General features: G+C 40.8%; 2 protein-coding genes across 5 annotated transcripts; both read right to left on the reverse strand.

Moving 5' to 3' along the window:
* Positions 1–430: 430 nt before the first annotated feature.
* Positions 431–4,298, reverse strand: LOC5516475 (NADH dehydrogenase [ubiquinone] 1 alpha subcomplex subunit 2). The gene is made up of 3 exons (XM_001636435.3): positions 4,153–4,298; positions 2,265–2,371; positions 431–709 (listed from the first exon to the last, which is right to left on the reverse strand). The coding sequence occupies exons 1-3, from the start codon at positions 4,242–4,244 to the stop codon at positions 612–614; spliced, it is 297 nt and encodes a 98-aa protein (XP_001636485.1). The 5' UTR covers positions 4,245–4,298; the 3' UTR covers positions 431–611.
* A 977-nt stretch (positions 4,299–5,275) lies between these two features.
* Positions 5,276–15,531, reverse strand: LOC5516474. 4 transcript variants are annotated; one of them, XM_048733871.1, is made up of 5 exons: positions 15,158–15,531; positions 14,697–14,829; positions 13,176–13,517; positions 10,576–12,642; positions 5,276–10,539 (listed from the first exon to the last, which is right to left on the reverse strand). In XM_048733871.1, exons 3-5 carry the CDS (start codon positions 13,464–13,466, stop codon positions 5,686–5,688), a joined length of 7,212 nt encoding a protein of 2,403 aa, XP_048589828.1. In that variant the 5' UTR covers positions 13,467–13,517; positions 14,697–14,829; positions 15,158–15,531; the 3' UTR covers positions 5,276–5,685. The 4 variants fall into 4 exon arrangements, with proteins under 4 accessions (XP_048589828.1, XP_048589826.1, XP_048589827.1 ...); XM_048733869.1 differs by having other exon boundaries at positions 5,276–12,642; XM_048733870.1 differs by lacking the exon at positions 14,697–14,829 and having other exon boundaries at positions 5,276–12,642.
* Between the last annotated feature and the right edge of the window lie 976 nt (positions 15,532–16,507).

Below are 16,507 nucleotides of genomic sequence, written 5' to 3' on the forward strand. Positions count from 1 at the left end.
AGTTTCCATTTTCGTCCATCCCCACAGCACCGAAGGGGTATTATCTTTAAATTGTTCCACTCTAGCGATCGTTTTCAAATCGTTTTGATGTTAATCATCGTTTTCTCGTTTCTGTGTGGACGATACCCGTATCCGTAACAGAAAGGTTGCGTTTTTAAACAAAAACGGATATGTGGGGATGGGGTCTTAGTCTTACAGTATATAAGAATTAAACGATGCAAAGCAGAACTGTGAAATAATCTAAATACAGTATATAGAAGTTCATCACGCTTGGTACAGAAGAAGCATGTGGGTCAAACAGAATTGAATTTATTATGAAATACCAACTTAGATGGTATATTTGTGGCAGCCTCCTTGGATTCAAGCTATCAAGATGCCTGAACCAAGTGTGGATTTAAAAATTTTTTGGCTGAAGATGTGATACACAACACAATATTAAAATTTGTTTATTTTTAACAAAGGAAAACAATACATTTACTCAATTTTCTGGGCACATCCTGTTTGTAAGACCTCATACAAACAATAAAATTTGCATAATACTTTTCAGAAGAACTTTTGAAAAGTTTTAGACTTGAGTTAAGTGCAATGGATCTACACTATCTGCAGGAGCTTCAGTGAGATGCACCAGATGTTACTAATTTCTCCATGGCTTTCATCACTTCCTCGCTCTTCATGTCTTGCAATGAAACACTGCTCTCCTTGCCATAATCTGATAAGATATTCAAAATATGATACCCTTAAGAGACAGACTTAGGTTTTGAGACTGAGTTTTGAAGAATACCAACCCTCCCAATTTAGCTGTCTCCAGACTCTAGTCCTTCACAACAGTCTACTGGCTTAAACATCATCTCTCTCATTCAAGACATTCTAGATCAAGCTGAATTTGGCAAATTTCTAAGGTTGGTTTCTAGACCGCAACACTGTTTCTGTCAATCAAATCTCTTGAAGCTAAAGTATTATATTTGTCAGTTAGATATGGCTCATTAAATACCCCGAGGGGGGGGGATATTGAGGGGGGTGCTCTGAAAATTTTTAACCACCATAAGGGGGCTGGGCCCCAAAAATGGTAATCTAGTTTTTAGCAAAAATACAGATTGTCTTTATAAACCATGATATAGATACTTCCAGCTTTCAGTGTACACCTATTTTAATTAATGTTGTCTTTGCAAATGCCAAATGGCAGTTCTACGACCTAAAGGTGCTTATGGGTATTGATTATCTGTAAAAGTAAAGGTAGTAAATAAACTCAAGCGATGTCAGAAACGTAAATAAATTACATTCAATGGAGAGTTGTATATTTTATCTATATGTTTCTGAATTCGGTCATCATCGGTTTTCATTTCGGTCTTAGAACAGGCATTTGTCAATCACCATTTGCCATTTACACTGCCGTTTTTTGAAATTGGTGTATAAGAGTTGGATTTACCGATACTGTTTATAATCAGTTAACAGGAAATAAACTTCAGTGGTGAAGCATGCAAATCCACAAAAGGATATACATAAAATGTTTTATTCAATTTTTAATATATACAAATGTATATATTAACTCCTTCATGATGTATGTATAACTCCTTCACAGGCATCCTTAGGGGCGGACCATGTGACTTTTTTTTGGGGGGGGGGGAGGGGGGATGATTTGGAAAAAAAAAGTTCCTGCAAGCAACTGATTAAGAAAAAAACAACCCTGCACCATTTATACACGATTTTACATGCAAATGAAGATTATGAAATCATGAAGGCCGAAATCGAAAGTTGTCAAGAAAAGATCTCAGGTTCTGAAATGATGAATTGACTGGATCATCAACTCAAACAAAGAGGGCAATTTCGCAGCAATAATTTTCCAGATTTAAAGACTTTTGTTTATTGAGGTCGTAAAGGGAGGGGGGGGGGGGGCACTGAAAATTTTGGGGTCTGAAAAGAGGGGAACAAAAAAAATGTTTACAATGAAAGGGGGGCTTTGAAATTTTGAGGTGTCTTGAGTGTAAAACTTAACTCCCATACCATATCACTGTGTGATATTTATCAGGAAAAAAAATGTAATGCTGTCAAGAATTCAAGCTTGATTAAAGGCAGCCAGTGACATTATTTGTTGGTGGGAGGGGGGGATTGGCTGACAGTATTATGCAAAAGGCAACTACATTGGATGCACAGCATACATATTTTGATAGTGAGGGCTTAAAGTGAAAATGTATCACAAGCAAAGGGGCATAAAATCCCCCATCTTCACGGAAGAGGGTCTAACATCACTACACTTCTTAACTCACCAAATCTTGCATACATCTTAGGCTGGATACCACTGCACTCTCTTATCAATATTGGAAACTTTGGATTTGCTTTTTTGATATCAACATAGTTCTTCTCGATAAATGACCTGAAATAAGATTTAGAATAAATTACTTCCTGCTGAAATTATGCCAACTAGAAAATTATAAATATGCTTTAAATATCACCACCATGTTACTGTAGGGTAAAGCCTTTCGCCTTAAGGTACTAGCAACGGCTGTTTTAGGGTATTTTGGGCTTGATATAAAATTAAACTGCCACAGAATGGATCAAAACTGACTATAGATATAGAAAAAATAGTTACTAAAGATCAGTTTGAAAAAGGGTGGTTGATGAGATTGACAGCTGAAGGTGTTAATTTCATTAAATAGTGTGTGTCCTTTTTTCACTAAATTTGCGTTTTTTACCTTCGCTTTTGATAATAATAAGATTTTTTTTAGCAATATTCGATCACAATGATAAAACGAAGAATCTAGCGGGAGTTTTTTAAACAATCTTTTTGCTGGAAAAATAGAGCAATTACAAAAAATTCAAAATATCAGAAAACATCATGCGTTTGTATTATGGAATTTTGGAAAAACTCCAAAAAATTATTCATCGCTCAACGGAACAGGGCTTCAAAATTCTTTACTTGTTTACCTCAATACCCCTAGCAGTAACTGCAATATTTGGCTAAAATTACTTTATTTATCATGTAGATATACACCAAAGAATATAGTTTGAATCCCCATAATTTAATTATTTTGCAGAATAAGCATGCATTTTGCACAAAATTCAACTAAAAATCCAGCAAAACTATGTGCTAGCATCACCTCCAGTATATTTTCTTTGAAATACCGCTGGCTTTTGCTCTAAAAGTTGCTCCTAGCCCTCCCCAGAAGGGAAATTCTGTGACTTTTTGCACTTCAATACTATGTAAACTTACGATGTTGTACAAGCATGACCTTATCTAAGTGTTGACAGATGTGCAAAGCTACTAATGACTCACATCCACAAAAACAGCGAGTTTTGACTCCCTTTTAGCAAGATAACTTTTTGATGTAAAGAAAAAAAAATTGCATATCGAAATCGAAATCGATAATAATCGATACTCACAGACAGGAGTACTTAATCATATTGATTATTATCGATTAATATCGGGTTTTATCGATTTCTTATATTTAAAACTGACTGCTGGAAAATTGAATCTGTAATCAACCATTAGCATCTGGACCTGTGTTCATCTGTAAATGTTATTTCATCTCAAGTACTTTCAATATGAGTAATGATACAACATTTGAAGTTGTCATGAAGGGATTCCACGACATTCCAGTTTCAGAATTTCACAATTAGGTCCAGCAGGCAAAAGCACGAAGTATGAACAGGGCGTTAGACATCGTATTATACATACTTCGTCTTTATACATCGTAGGGTTGCTTTCCAATCAGCTAATATAACGGCTGAGTAGTGTTCAGAAATATCTTTTCGAGAATTATATGGAATGTTTTTGTTAATATTATATATCGTGAATGTGGTTTGCAAATGGTAAAGTTGAGCCCTTTTGAAGCGATATAAAGACTCACTTTGTTTATCTTATCTTGTCTATCTGATTTTATTTGAAGAAAAAAAGTCAAGCAATTCAGTCAATCGATAATTTCAATATTTTTCGAAATCGATAATAATCGATAATCACACAGTTTCATGTTATCCATTTCTATTGATTTCCGATATTAATCAATTGATTGATATTGACTTTTATCGATTACTATTGATTATAGGAATTATCGATTGGTAGGGCCGGGTGAAATGCGTTTTGTATGGCACAAAATAGACAACAATCAAATTCTAAGCACCATAACCGTACTTCGTCAAATAGATAAGCTTACATACCTAACTCCTTGGCTACTTGGTGATTTCTGACACAAATGAATGCGAATTTCCTTTGCAAACTTGCCCAACTGAGATCGCCAAGCAGCCGCCATCTTGGATTGCTAGGATTACCCATAGTACCCCTCCGGTATACCACAGGGAACCCGCAATCAGACAAAAAAGAGCAAGGTTCCTGGAAAAATAGCCAGCTCACATTTTCTAGACTATTTCTGCGATTTAGAATTTTCATGATACTCAAGAGTACATGAGGGGGTGGTAGTGGCATTTAGCATATGTTCTGCTAAAATAGAGCAGAAATGATGCGCTGAAAACAGTATCGCATCTCTAGATATATATAAAGCGTAAAACCGTTTGTTTGCATCATGGTTCGCGCATCCGCATACGTTCTTCAGCACTGTCAGTTAGCCTTCGCCAACTCGTGTAGCAAGTGCGAAGAGACCGCGCGCGCCTGGGGAAAGGAGGAAAGAAAGAGCTCCTTTTTTTTTTTTTTATTCCATTCTACTACGATATACGCGACTACGGTAGGTGTTTGATAGAAAATGTGTTTTCTTCTATTCTACTACGATATACGCGACTACGGTAGGTGTTTGATAGAAAATGTGTTTTATTCCATTCTACTACGATATACGCGACTACGGTAGGTGTTTGATAGAAAATGTGTTTTCTTCTATTCTACTACGATACTACGGTTGTATGGTAGGGGTTTGATGGAAAATTCCTTTTTTGTTTTGTCTCTTCTACGATCAAAATACTACGATAGGGGTTATTTAAATTATATTTCTACATACTTTAATATATGGCGAGATTGTTCGGTAAAATAACCCAATTGGATGTAGTATTAGATCAGGCAGCAACAAGGTTGTGAGCTGTTGCAGCGAACCTTTCTCATATGCTCTACCGATTTGAGTTGTTGCAGCGAGTTTGACTTTTGACGCTCTACTACGGTACTACGGCCGTAGTAGAAAAACTTTGGTTATATATCGGGCCCCTCATGGCTGTACCCCCCTCCAATATTTTCTTTAAGTTTCTGTATCGCCCTAGTCTGCTTAGCAGCCGCTTTTAGTGTCACCTGCTAAGCAGGGTGACCATGAGACACCCTGTCACGACAAATAATTTCAATAACTTTTTTTTATATAAATAATGTCTTTTTTTTAATATTTTTGTTCTGCTTGAAATATTTACACTCGTTTTTATAAATAAATGTTTTACTTAGAATTAAGTTTAAATTTGGCTTGAGTATAAAATCCATATACATGCGATTACCGTCTTTATTACGTTTTTATCGTAATCATGGACGGATAAGTTTGACAAGGACAAGTGATCGTTGGCTCGCAACAGGTGGAAGAGCTTGTCCCCAGATTTAGGCGATGTGTCTCATACTTCGCCTTCAGACTGCGTTAGTTTTCTCATATGTTAACTAGTTGTTTCCTACCAACCCCAGACAAATAAATGACATGTTTCCACCTGTGCTACGGTTCCGATAATAGAAAACTTGCGGATAGAAAGCTTCTGACTTACATGGGATAACAAGTATTATAAGGTCTCTAAGGAAGAAAGGATGTCTTGTACTTGTCTGGAACAAGAGTTAAGTCTCTGATGAGGCTTCCTCAAGAACACACCAAGCATTGCTCTTGTAATGTCATCGGTTAAAAGACGTCGTTGCAATGCACATTTTATCAACTCCAGGGCAACTTTCATATTCCTGACGGGCTCCAAGGGCACTTCGCTCTTCAGTAATCCCAAGTACACAAGTAGAAGCTCTCCTGTTCTGACTCTTCTACGCAATAGAGCTGCTTCTTGAGAATCTAGAATAGTGACCCAACACTCCACTGCGACATCCCAGAATTGACGAGGAAGCATGTCTGATATTTGCTTGAGTCCTCTCCCAACAACAGAGGTATCTTTAGATGATGACAAAATGTTCTTTAGTAAAGCAGCCGTTAAGGCCTTCTTGAGAAGTTCTGGATGTTGAGATAATCTTGTATTTGGTTTTGTAAGAAATGCGACAAAAAAGCATGTAAGAGATTGAGGAAAATAGCTCTGCTGAAAGACATGTGAAAGAGCAAGGAGTTGTCTTTCCAAATCATCACAGTACTCTAAGCCGCCTTCATCTTTTAGCAAGCCCATTCGTATTATTACCCTAGTAAATAGCTTCGTGTTGTCACAAACATAACATGCTTTGCTAAAAAGGAACTCGACAACCTCAAGAAGTATATGATGGCTTTGTACCCCTTTGCAAATTGCCATAAACAATTTGGCGACTAGATCTTCGTCCCAGTTGAGTAACGGGAAAGTCTTAATGATTAGAAATGTCAACAATTGTAGGCGACGTAAAGCGAATGTACATAATCCTTTGGGGTTGTCTAGCAAAAGTTGTAAAAGAGCAGACGAGAAAGATGGAGGAGAACTGTCCTTTTTAGCAATGTAGTGAAGGATTAGTAAAAAGGAGCAGTGCTCTTCGACAGAAATATTCTCCCATGGTATACGTTTGGTCATTTTTGTTTCCAATAGGTTTACTCGACCCAGTAACGCGCACGCAATGTCTTCAGGTGCCACAACACTCGAGAAGACCAAATCAGTAGCGGCATCGACAAGCAACAGGACAACCTTAGGGCGACTGTTGTACTCTTTGCTTACTCTAAATATAAGCTGGGCGAAATCGTCAGGTGTCCAACTCATTGTTTTTCTGCTGAATTTCCAGTTTACGGGTAAAGAACGACATCTTCTTAAACGATAACATCTAGTTCCATTTCCTTCGTATGATGACGTTCTTATCCCCATTAGAAGCTTGGACAACAGCTCTCGCGCTGGTAATTTTGTCTGGTCACATAGCTTTGTATGCCAGTCGTCCGGGCTCCATTTTCGCAACGGGAACGTTTCAACTACAGAGGAAACAGTTCTTTCATCATGTTCAGAAGTCGCGCGCGAGGCGTTACTGATGAGAATAACACTACATTCTTCCTCGACTTCTTTATTCCCTTTACCATTTTTTTCCATGGACTTGATGTCTTCCTCCTCTAACTCCTCACTCTTTACAGTTCCATCCACTGTCACTGGAGTTTGTAAACCATAATATCCACATCTTTCGATAGATTGTTCTTTTAGAACAATCTCAGACTTACTTTTTCCCCCGTTCATCTGCTCATTAGCGCCTTGACTTTCTTTCATGTGGGACTCTTGTTCGCTATCGCCTTTACTTACTTTTAGGGCTTTCCCTATTACCATCATATCTTGACTTCCTACAACGTGGAACTCTTGTTCGTCTTCATTTACTTTTAGGGTTTGCCCTATTACCATCATATCTTGACTTTCTTCCATGTGGGTCTCATGTTCGCCTTCATTTACTTTTAGGGTTTGCCCTATTACCATCATATCTTGACTTCCTTCCATGTGGAACTCTTGTTTGCCTTCATTTACTGTCAGGGTTCTCCCTATTACAGTCATACTATGCTCGTCTTTGTGTCCTTCTCGATCTTTCTTATACTTATCTACTAGAAATGGCTTTTCGATGTCCAGATACTTAGCACCGTTATGCGGATTTCCAGGGTCCGCTAGACCGTCCAAATATTCACTTCCATCAAGTCTGGATAGTTTTTTAGCTTCTTGAAATTCACTTACGCAACCATGCGCAACGTATTCCTCGTCAGTTTTCGCGAGTTCCACTCCATCTTCGACTACTTCTTCGCTACTAAAATCCCCCTCATTGCCGTACGCGCCTTTGGTTCCTTTCAGATCAATCTCGTGAATGGTCCTATCTCCTTCGATGGTACGTAGTCTACCATGATTCAATGTCCCTTCAGGTCTTGAAGTTTCTTCTTCGGTCACGTTTACTTCAAAGCTGAGCATCTCGCCTATATTTTGTGTATTGTGTTTCAGCACGTCACCTCGGTACACTCTACATTCATCGCAGGGTCTCTCGCGGAAATTCGGAATATCATCGTGTGTTCGTGTCTCGTCGTTGTCCGCTTTAATTTCATCACAGGGTCTCTCGGCGAAATCCGGAATAACATCGTGTGTTCGTGACTCGTCGTGGCCTGCTTTCTTGAAATAGCTCGGCTTTGCCTCGGCCTCATCGTGTTTTGGCGTCATGTCTTGGTTCTCCTTTACTTCACCACAGTTTTTCTCGAAGAAGTTCAGAATGTCGACGTGTGTTCGTGACCCGTCGTGTTTAGCTTTCTTGTCATAACAAGGTCTAGTGTCGGCCTCATCTTGTTTTGGAGTCCTCTCGTGGTTCTTTTTTACCTCAACGCAGGGTCTCTCGCGGAAATACGGAATATCATCGCGCGTTCGTGTCACGTCGTGGTCCGCTTTTACTTTATCGGAAGGTCTCTCGCAGGAGTTCGGTATGCCATCGTGTGTTCTTATCTCGTCATCTTTGTGGTTCGGCTGCCCAGGGCGGTTAGTTGTGTCATCCAATATCGGCTTCTCACGTTCTACCGCTTCTTCGTAACTTGACCTCTTGCCGTTATTTGCTCTGTCAATGTGCATCTCAGCTTGTAATTTTTTTTCTTTATGTCTTAATTTCCCGTCATTTTTTGATGTCACATTATTTTGAGGAGACTCGTTGAGATTTATATTTCCTTCACGATTTGTTCCGTGGTTCGGTGCCTCCTCGTTGTGGTGTGAATCGTCATCCACCATTTTCTCATGAGGACTGTCCTGGTTCTGGGTCTCGTCGTAGTTCAATGTCTCGTCGTGGTTCTGGGTTTCGTCGCATTTCGGTGTCTCGTCGAGGTTTGTTGTCTCATCGTAGTTAAGAGTCTTGTCTTTGTTCGGTGTCTCGTTGTGGTTCTGGGTTTCGGCGTAGTTCAGAGTCCCGTCCTTGCTCGGTGTCTCGTCGTGGTTCTGGGTCTCGTCGCAGTTCGGTGTCTGGTCGTGGTTTGGGGTCTCGACGTAGATAGGTGTATCGCCGTTGTTGAATGTCTCGTCGTGGTTCTGGGTTTCGTCGCATTCCGGTGTCTCGTCGAGGTTTGTTGTCCCGTCGTAGTTACGAGTCTCTTCCTTGTTCGGTGTCTTGTCGTGGTTCTGGGTCTCGTCGCAGTTTGGTGTATCGCCGTTGTCCAATGTCTCGTCGCAGTTCGGTGTCTGGTCGTGGTTTGGGGTCTCGTCGCAGTTCGGTGTCTGGTCGTGGTTTGGGGTCTTGTCGCAGTTCGGTGTCTGGTGGGGGTTTTTGGTCCCGACGTAGTTAGGTGTTTCGCCGTTGTTCAATGTCTGGTCGTGGTTCTGGGTTTCGTCACATTTCGGTGTCTGGTCGAGGTTTGTTGTCTCGTCGTAGTTCACAGTCTCGTCCTTGTTCGGTGTCTCGTCGTGGTTCTGGGTCTTTTCGCAGTTCGGTGTTTCTTTGTAGATCGGTGTCTCGTTGTAATTTGGGGTATCTTCGTAGTTCGGTGTCTCATGGTAGTTCGTTGTATTGTCATAGTCTGGTTTCTTGTCCTTGTTTAATGTCTCGTCGTGGGTCTGGGTTTCGTCGCAGTTCGGTGTCTCGCCGAGGTTTGTTGTCTCATCGTAGTTAAGAGTCCCTCCCTTGATTGGTGTTTTATCGTGGTTCTGGGTCTCGTCGCAGTTCGGTGTCTCGTCGTGGTTTGGGGTCTCAACGTAGTTAGGTGTTTCGCCGTTGTTCAATGTCTCGTCGTGGTTCTGGGTTTCGTCGCATTTCGGTGTCTCGTCAAGGTTTGTGGTCTCGTCGTAGTTCACAGTCTCGTCCTTGTTCGGTGTCTCGTCGTGGTTCTGGGTCTCTTCGCAGTTCGGTGTTTCTTTGTAGATCGGTGTCTCGTCGTAATTTGGGGTATCTTCGTAGTTCGGTGTCTCATGGTAGTTCGTTTTCTCGTCATAGTCCGGTTTCTTGTCCTTGTTTAATGTCTTGTCGTGGGTCTGGGTTTCGTCGCATTTCGGTGTCTCGTCAAGGTTTGTTGTCTCATCGTAGTTAAGAGTCTTGTCTTTGTTCGGTGTCTGGTCGTGGTTCTGGGTCTCTTCGCAGTTCGGTGTCTGGTCGTGGTTTGGGGTCTCGACGTAGTTAGGTGTATCGCCGTTGTTCAATGTTTCGTCGTGGTTCTCGGTTTCGCCGCATTTCGGTGTCTCGTCGAGGTTTGTTGTCTCGTCGTAGTTCAGAGTCTCGTCCTTGTTCGGTGTCTTATCGTGGTTCTGGGTCTCTTCGCAGTTCGGTGTATCGCCGTTGTTCAATGTCTCGTCGCAGTTCGGTGTTTCTTTGTAGTTCGGTGTCTCGTCGTAATTTGGGGTCTCGTCGTAGTTTGGTATCTCTTCGTGGATTGTTGTCTCGTCGTGGTTCAGAGTCTCGTCCTTGTTCGGTGTCTCGTCGTGGTTCTGGGTCTCGTCGCATTTCGGTGTTTCTTTGTAGATCGGTGTCTCGTCGTAATTTGGGGTCTCGTCGTAGTTCGGTGTCTCGTTGTAGTTCGTTGTCTCGTCATAGTCTGGTTTCTTGTCCTTGTTTGGTGTGTCGTCCTTGTTCGGTGTCTCGTTCTTGTTTGGTATCTCGCCGTAGTTCGATGTCACGTCGTAGTTCGGTACCTCGTCGTGTTTCGGGGTCTCGCCGTAGTTCGGATTCTTGTCGTAGTTCGGTGTCTTATCATGACTCGGCGTTACGTCGTAGTTCGGTGTCTCGTCATAGTCCAGTGTCTGGTCATAGTTCAGTGTTTCGTGGTGGTTCGGTTCCTCGTTGTGGTCAACCTTTACTTCATGGCTCGGTTTGCCGTTGAAGCTTGGGACTCCCCCTACATAATAGAATTCACCAATCTTTGGCTTCTCATCGTATTTCGCTGCTTCTTCGTGGCGTGCCCTTACACCGACTTTCACTCTGTCATCGTTTTTCGGCATCTTCCCTTGATACGTGTTCCCTTGACGGCTTGGGTTTTTGCCGTTATACATTGTAATATCGTTTTTCCGGATTGACTCCTCGGGCTCCATCTTTTCTTCGTGGCTTTGCTTTACGCCAGCACGTCCGTATCTCGACATTTCGTGGTCGACCACTTTTTCCTCATTACTTGGGCTTTTGTTGAAGTCTGGTGCCTCATCGTATGTCAGTTTTTCCTCAAAGTCCAACTCTACTTCAAGAAACGGTATCTCACTACAACAAGGGATTATTCTTAGATCATACTCTTCATTCTCTTCATGACTTGTACCTGTGATGCAGTCTGGTGTCTCTACTTCAAGACGCGGTACCTCACTAAAACAAGTGATTTCCCTCAGATAATAGATCTTTTTATTTTCTTCCTTATCTTCATGACTTCGTCCTTTGATCTTATCGTGTTGCTCGACCTCTTTATTATTCGGCCTTCTGCTGTAGTTCGCCGTCTCATCGTATTTTGAACCTGTAGACTCGCTTTTTGTTTCCTTTTGGTCTTTGGCGTCAAGATGGTTGGCCCTTCCATAACAGCACGATCTGTTGATGTAGTCTTCTCTCTCGCTGGGACTTGACTCCATACTATACGTCTTTCTGTGTTTTGGTAGCTTACCACGGCTCATTACTCTTTCGTGGTCTGCTGCAACAGTTTTGCATAGGCTTGTATCGTAGCTTGGCATCTCTTCGCCATTTGGTGCCTTTTTCATTTTCTTGATGCAACTTGGACACCTACTGGCAGGCGTGTCGTAGTTGTCTTTCTCACTGTTGCTTAATAAAACGACATGGTCCGCTGCCTCATCCTTGTGCGATCTTCCATCTGTTGTCTTGCTGAGGCTTTGATCGAATTTCAGCATTTTGTCCTGGTTTTGTTGGGCATTATTATTTGTTGTATCGCTTTGATCCGTACCCCGGCCACTACAAATTTTGTTACCATTGTTTCCCGTTCTCTTGTCGTGATCTGCTTCGTAATCCCCTTTGTGTGTGCTATTTCTTGGGTTGTGGTGTTTGAATTTTTTGAAGGTTAACGGAATCTGTTCGTAGTTCGATAGCGTGTATTCCTCAGATGGTGTTACACTAAGCGATAAAGTTGATGTCGCCGATGTCCCATTATTCCTCGCTGTATTTTTGCAAAACTGTGTCTCCTCGTGATTCTTTGTCTCGTCGCATTTCGGACTTTTTTCTTGCAGCGGCTTCAAGTATTTGGTGTTAGTCTCGTTGATATTCTTTTCCAAGTGGTTGATTAGCACGCAACTAATATTGTCGTGGCTAACCCTCTCGTCTTGAAATAAACCCCAAAGTTTTTCTAATGTCTCAACTTTCTCGGCCTTTCTTGATTCCTTGACAATTCGTTTCTCTGGAATGTAACGAAGTAAGAACTCCACGCACGCGTGGTGTTCAAAGTTCCTAGCAAGGTCTACAGCTTTAGCGCGGAACTTATCCTGAACATCTCTTTCACAGCCTGCATCGAGCAGCACCCTCAGATACTCCAGATAACCACGTCTGGCAGCAAGATGTAATGCTGTTCTCCCAACCTTGTTTCTTATGTTTACGCATGCGCCTACTGAGCAGAGCGCTGACACGACGTCCCGACATCCATCGCTGTCGCTTGCTATATGTAGCGGGCTCATGCCTTCCTGGGATAAGATAGATAAAAAAGAGAGAGTCACCACACAAACGTATATCCATGGTTTTATTAATGAAAATGATAGGGAAAAACAATCAAAGATCTTATTGGTGAGTGAGATTATGACCTATTAGACCAAAATAAAAAAATACTAATATTTGATGAACTCATACTGTTTCCTACGGAGATTCAATCCTTGATTTAATCAGTTTTGTCTTATATGAAATAGGATATATTTCAAGGCAAATGAGACAAACCTTCTGCTTAGCTCAACTTTTTGTATTCTTACACGATGTCTGACAAGACTCTCAACTTAAGTCTCTATGCTCCATGCGCATAGTTAGCATTTGTGCAGGCAATGATCGGTTAGATCGATTAATAGTGTTAGGAGATGGGGGGGGGAGGATTCAATAGCAGGGTGCCCCTGCGCTCAGAACCAGTACTTCATACAAGGCCCAAAAGTCAGTACTTCATGCAGGGATAGGGTTTGGGAGTGCCAGTTCTTGGGGGGGGTCTTACATAAAGTACTAATTTACAGCTTACCCATGTCAGTGTCGTTGGATCGCTGCCTGCGTTGATGAGCCTCCTTACAAGATCAGCGGACTTCTCCAATGTCGCAACATGCAACGCAGTAAAGCCATTGGAGTCCCTTTGTTCAAGCTCACAGCCAATAAGAAGCAAGGAATTGAGATACTCTAAATCACGTGATATAACGGCAGCATGTAACGCAGAGTAGCCATATTCGCTACTACAGTGGCTGCCTGTGTCACTCGAGTCCGAGTGGCTGCCATATTTAGACTGGGCCCTCACTTTTGTCAACAAATGGGAAGCCATGGTTCGGAAACCGAAATAGTGTAAAGTTATGACGTGGCTTCATCGGTCTCTCTGAAATGAAATAAAATTGATTGTAAGACAGTAAGACGCTTATAAAATCATGTTTATCGGTAGCGTAGATGGAATTCTCGAAATCTAGGGAGAGTGCGTAGGCATAGATATGATATAAAAAGGCTAATTTGTGTCTCATATAAATTAAAGTGGGGTCAACTGTGCGTGGATAACTGGAAATGGCTCACTTTAACAGTAACAGAAGGGAGCAAAATATGTCGCGAAAATCGCACGAACAATGTCCTTTTTAGTGCAACCTCGGGAACCCAGGGAAACGCGGAGACCAGAAGCGGGAGTAAGCGCGAAGACGAAAGACGACGAGGGAAAAAAAGGGGGAAAAGACGTCTTTCTTCCCTTTCTTTCGTCTTCGCTGTTACTCCCGCTTCTGGTCTCCGTGTCACCCTGGGTCCCCGAGGATGTTTTAGCTTATATTCTTTATAGGGCTATTGTAAAGCAAACAGTTTTATTTCTAAGATATGCTATTATTTAAATCTATTATTTTAAAGTAATAAAAAAAAAAGCATCAAAATAATACAGAATATTTAAAAATAAAGTTTGAAGTTAGTACAAGGCGCAACCGAAGAGATGAGAAACACAATCATGAATCGACAATTATTACTTATTACAGAAATATCCAAAGACAAACGTATCGAGTGTTTCGTTGATTATGCCAGATATTTCGAAAATTTGTCATCGCGTGACAGAGAATTCCAAATTAATATCTCCTGTGGAATCTTTCAGGACCACATTAGTGGGTCAAGTTATTTTCAGACAAATTTCTTGAGATAGACGGCGCAAGAGGCTAATGTGTGTGACCTCGGAGTTGAAAATACGAAATCAGAGAATGACGATTAGAATATTTCAATGTCGTCATTTGAAAATTATGAATACGAATAAACGACAAACCGTTTAAAACGAAAAAATTCTTACCCGTGCCCCTAAATACTTTAGGGGTTTAAAGTCGAGCGCACAATTATTTCAATTAACAGTGTTATGAAAATCCCGTTTTACATAGACAAACAATGATCTTGTTTATATCTTAACAAAATGGACAAAAAATTTCACCAGAAGAGTTATACTATTCCGGCTTTCGTTATATATAATATATATGATATATATATATATATATATACATCGTAATGAAATTCGAGGTAAGTTACTATATCCCCCTGTACTTACAAAACTGGGTCGCGTAAATCGCCTCAAATGAGTGCAGAATATTCCAAACCGCAAAACATTTTGACACACTGAGGTCCAATTTACACTTCGTCTTTAGTTGTTCGTGTCTGCTTGTGGTATTTGATAACCAGTCCTGTTGGTTAAAGTTTTGGGATGACCAGATGGTTGACAAATGACTAGGCTGATAGTTCACATGCGATTACGAAGATTTAACCCATGACATGTGCCACAATTCGTGTTTAATGCGCGCAACCGGGATGCGACCGAGGTTTCACTTAAAACTCCCCCCCCCCAGGCCGAGTGCTCTAGAGTTCAAAGCAAAAAAGCATCACGCTAAAACGCACAAGCCTCGAATGAAAGCGAAAGACAGGTCAACTCGTGTTTGTGAATGGACAGAACGAACGTCTATTTGAACAAGTTAACAAACGGCTTTTTTAATAAAACAGGTCAAGTTTACTTACTTTTCCACGGCTTTTAAGATGAGGTTTGAAGTACAAGCAGCTCCAATTTGTAGCGTAATACCACACCATTGGGTTGCGACCTTAGTGGGTATATTGCTGTTGTATTATACCATTTGGACTGGGTATTTATGGCTTGCTGACGCGAATTGCTTTAACCTTCTGAAGTATCTTGAGTTGGAGATTTGTTTACAATTTTCTACCAGCGTTGAAGTGCAGCGGTTTAGCGCAACGCTTTGAGTCTTTTGTTCTTTCTTAGTAATTGATGGTTTGATTATTAGAATACAAGATGATACCTCAAAGAAAAGAATGCCTATGATACGCAAGGGGCGAGTTTGAACCGCGCAAAGAGTTTCTTCACATTCCTTTGGTACATTGCAAAGTGACATATTTCCGTTGTGTCAATCAGATAGCAAATAAAATTACAATAAGCTCAAATTTCAAAATATATATTAGAAAGAAACGAAGAATACCCGTGATTATCCAAAATAAAAGAAAATTCCCTGAGATCAAGCAGACAAACAAAGTCTTTCGAAATAAGCCGAAAGCTTCTCAAAAAACACCATCTTACCAAATTAACGCGTCTTGTTAATAGATAACAGAATTTATGTGTAATTGTTTTACTAATGTACACACGTGTGTTTGTATGTTGTGAGGTCTTCAAGGGCAGATTCACCTGTGAAGTGATGACACGTCCCATGTGGCCTTGCAGTTAGTGAACGATGACGGGTGTCCCAACATGCCTTGCGTGACGCTGTTGTTTTGTTAAAAAGTATCTTTATCATCATGAAAAATATAATTATCCTGCATTTTATGCTATAGTAACAGAGCAAAGGCATTCGTATTGTAGCAACTCCTTGTACATATGTTTCGTGTCTTTTTTTAATTCAAAAGAAAAAGTCGACAACAACGCGGATTTTTTAAAATATATATCAATATTTCGGCGGGCCAGTACGTGCCTCCTGCATGTGTTACATACAGAGTGTACAAAAGTTAATTGTTGATTAATGACTAACAAAAAATAATAAAAGAAAATAGAGAAGTGGATAATGACAAATAAAAGGGTATAGATTTAAACGGTATCTTCTCGCTGGTTGAGGCCCCCGGGTTCTAAAGTGCCAGAACGAGTTATCAATGCGGCTTCTCTTCATTTTTTTTCTGCTGGAACGGAAGGAAGATTGGTTGCCACAGTGATGTGTCGCAGCAAATGTCAGACGTGTAAACAGGAGGTGGTGCAAAATATTACTTACTAATATTACATACACGTGGATCATATGAAGAAAACTTTGTCGTTATGGGGGTCTGGTACCGAGGAATCTTGTTTATTTTTAGATAATTTTTTTATAGACTAAA

Source organism: Nematostella vectensis, chromosome 10, assembly GCF_932526225.1.
Source record: "Nematostella vectensis chromosome 10, jaNemVect1.1, whole genome shotgun sequence".
Lineage (NCBI taxonomy): Eukaryota > Metazoa > Cnidaria > Anthozoa > Actiniaria > Edwardsiidae > Nematostella > Nematostella vectensis.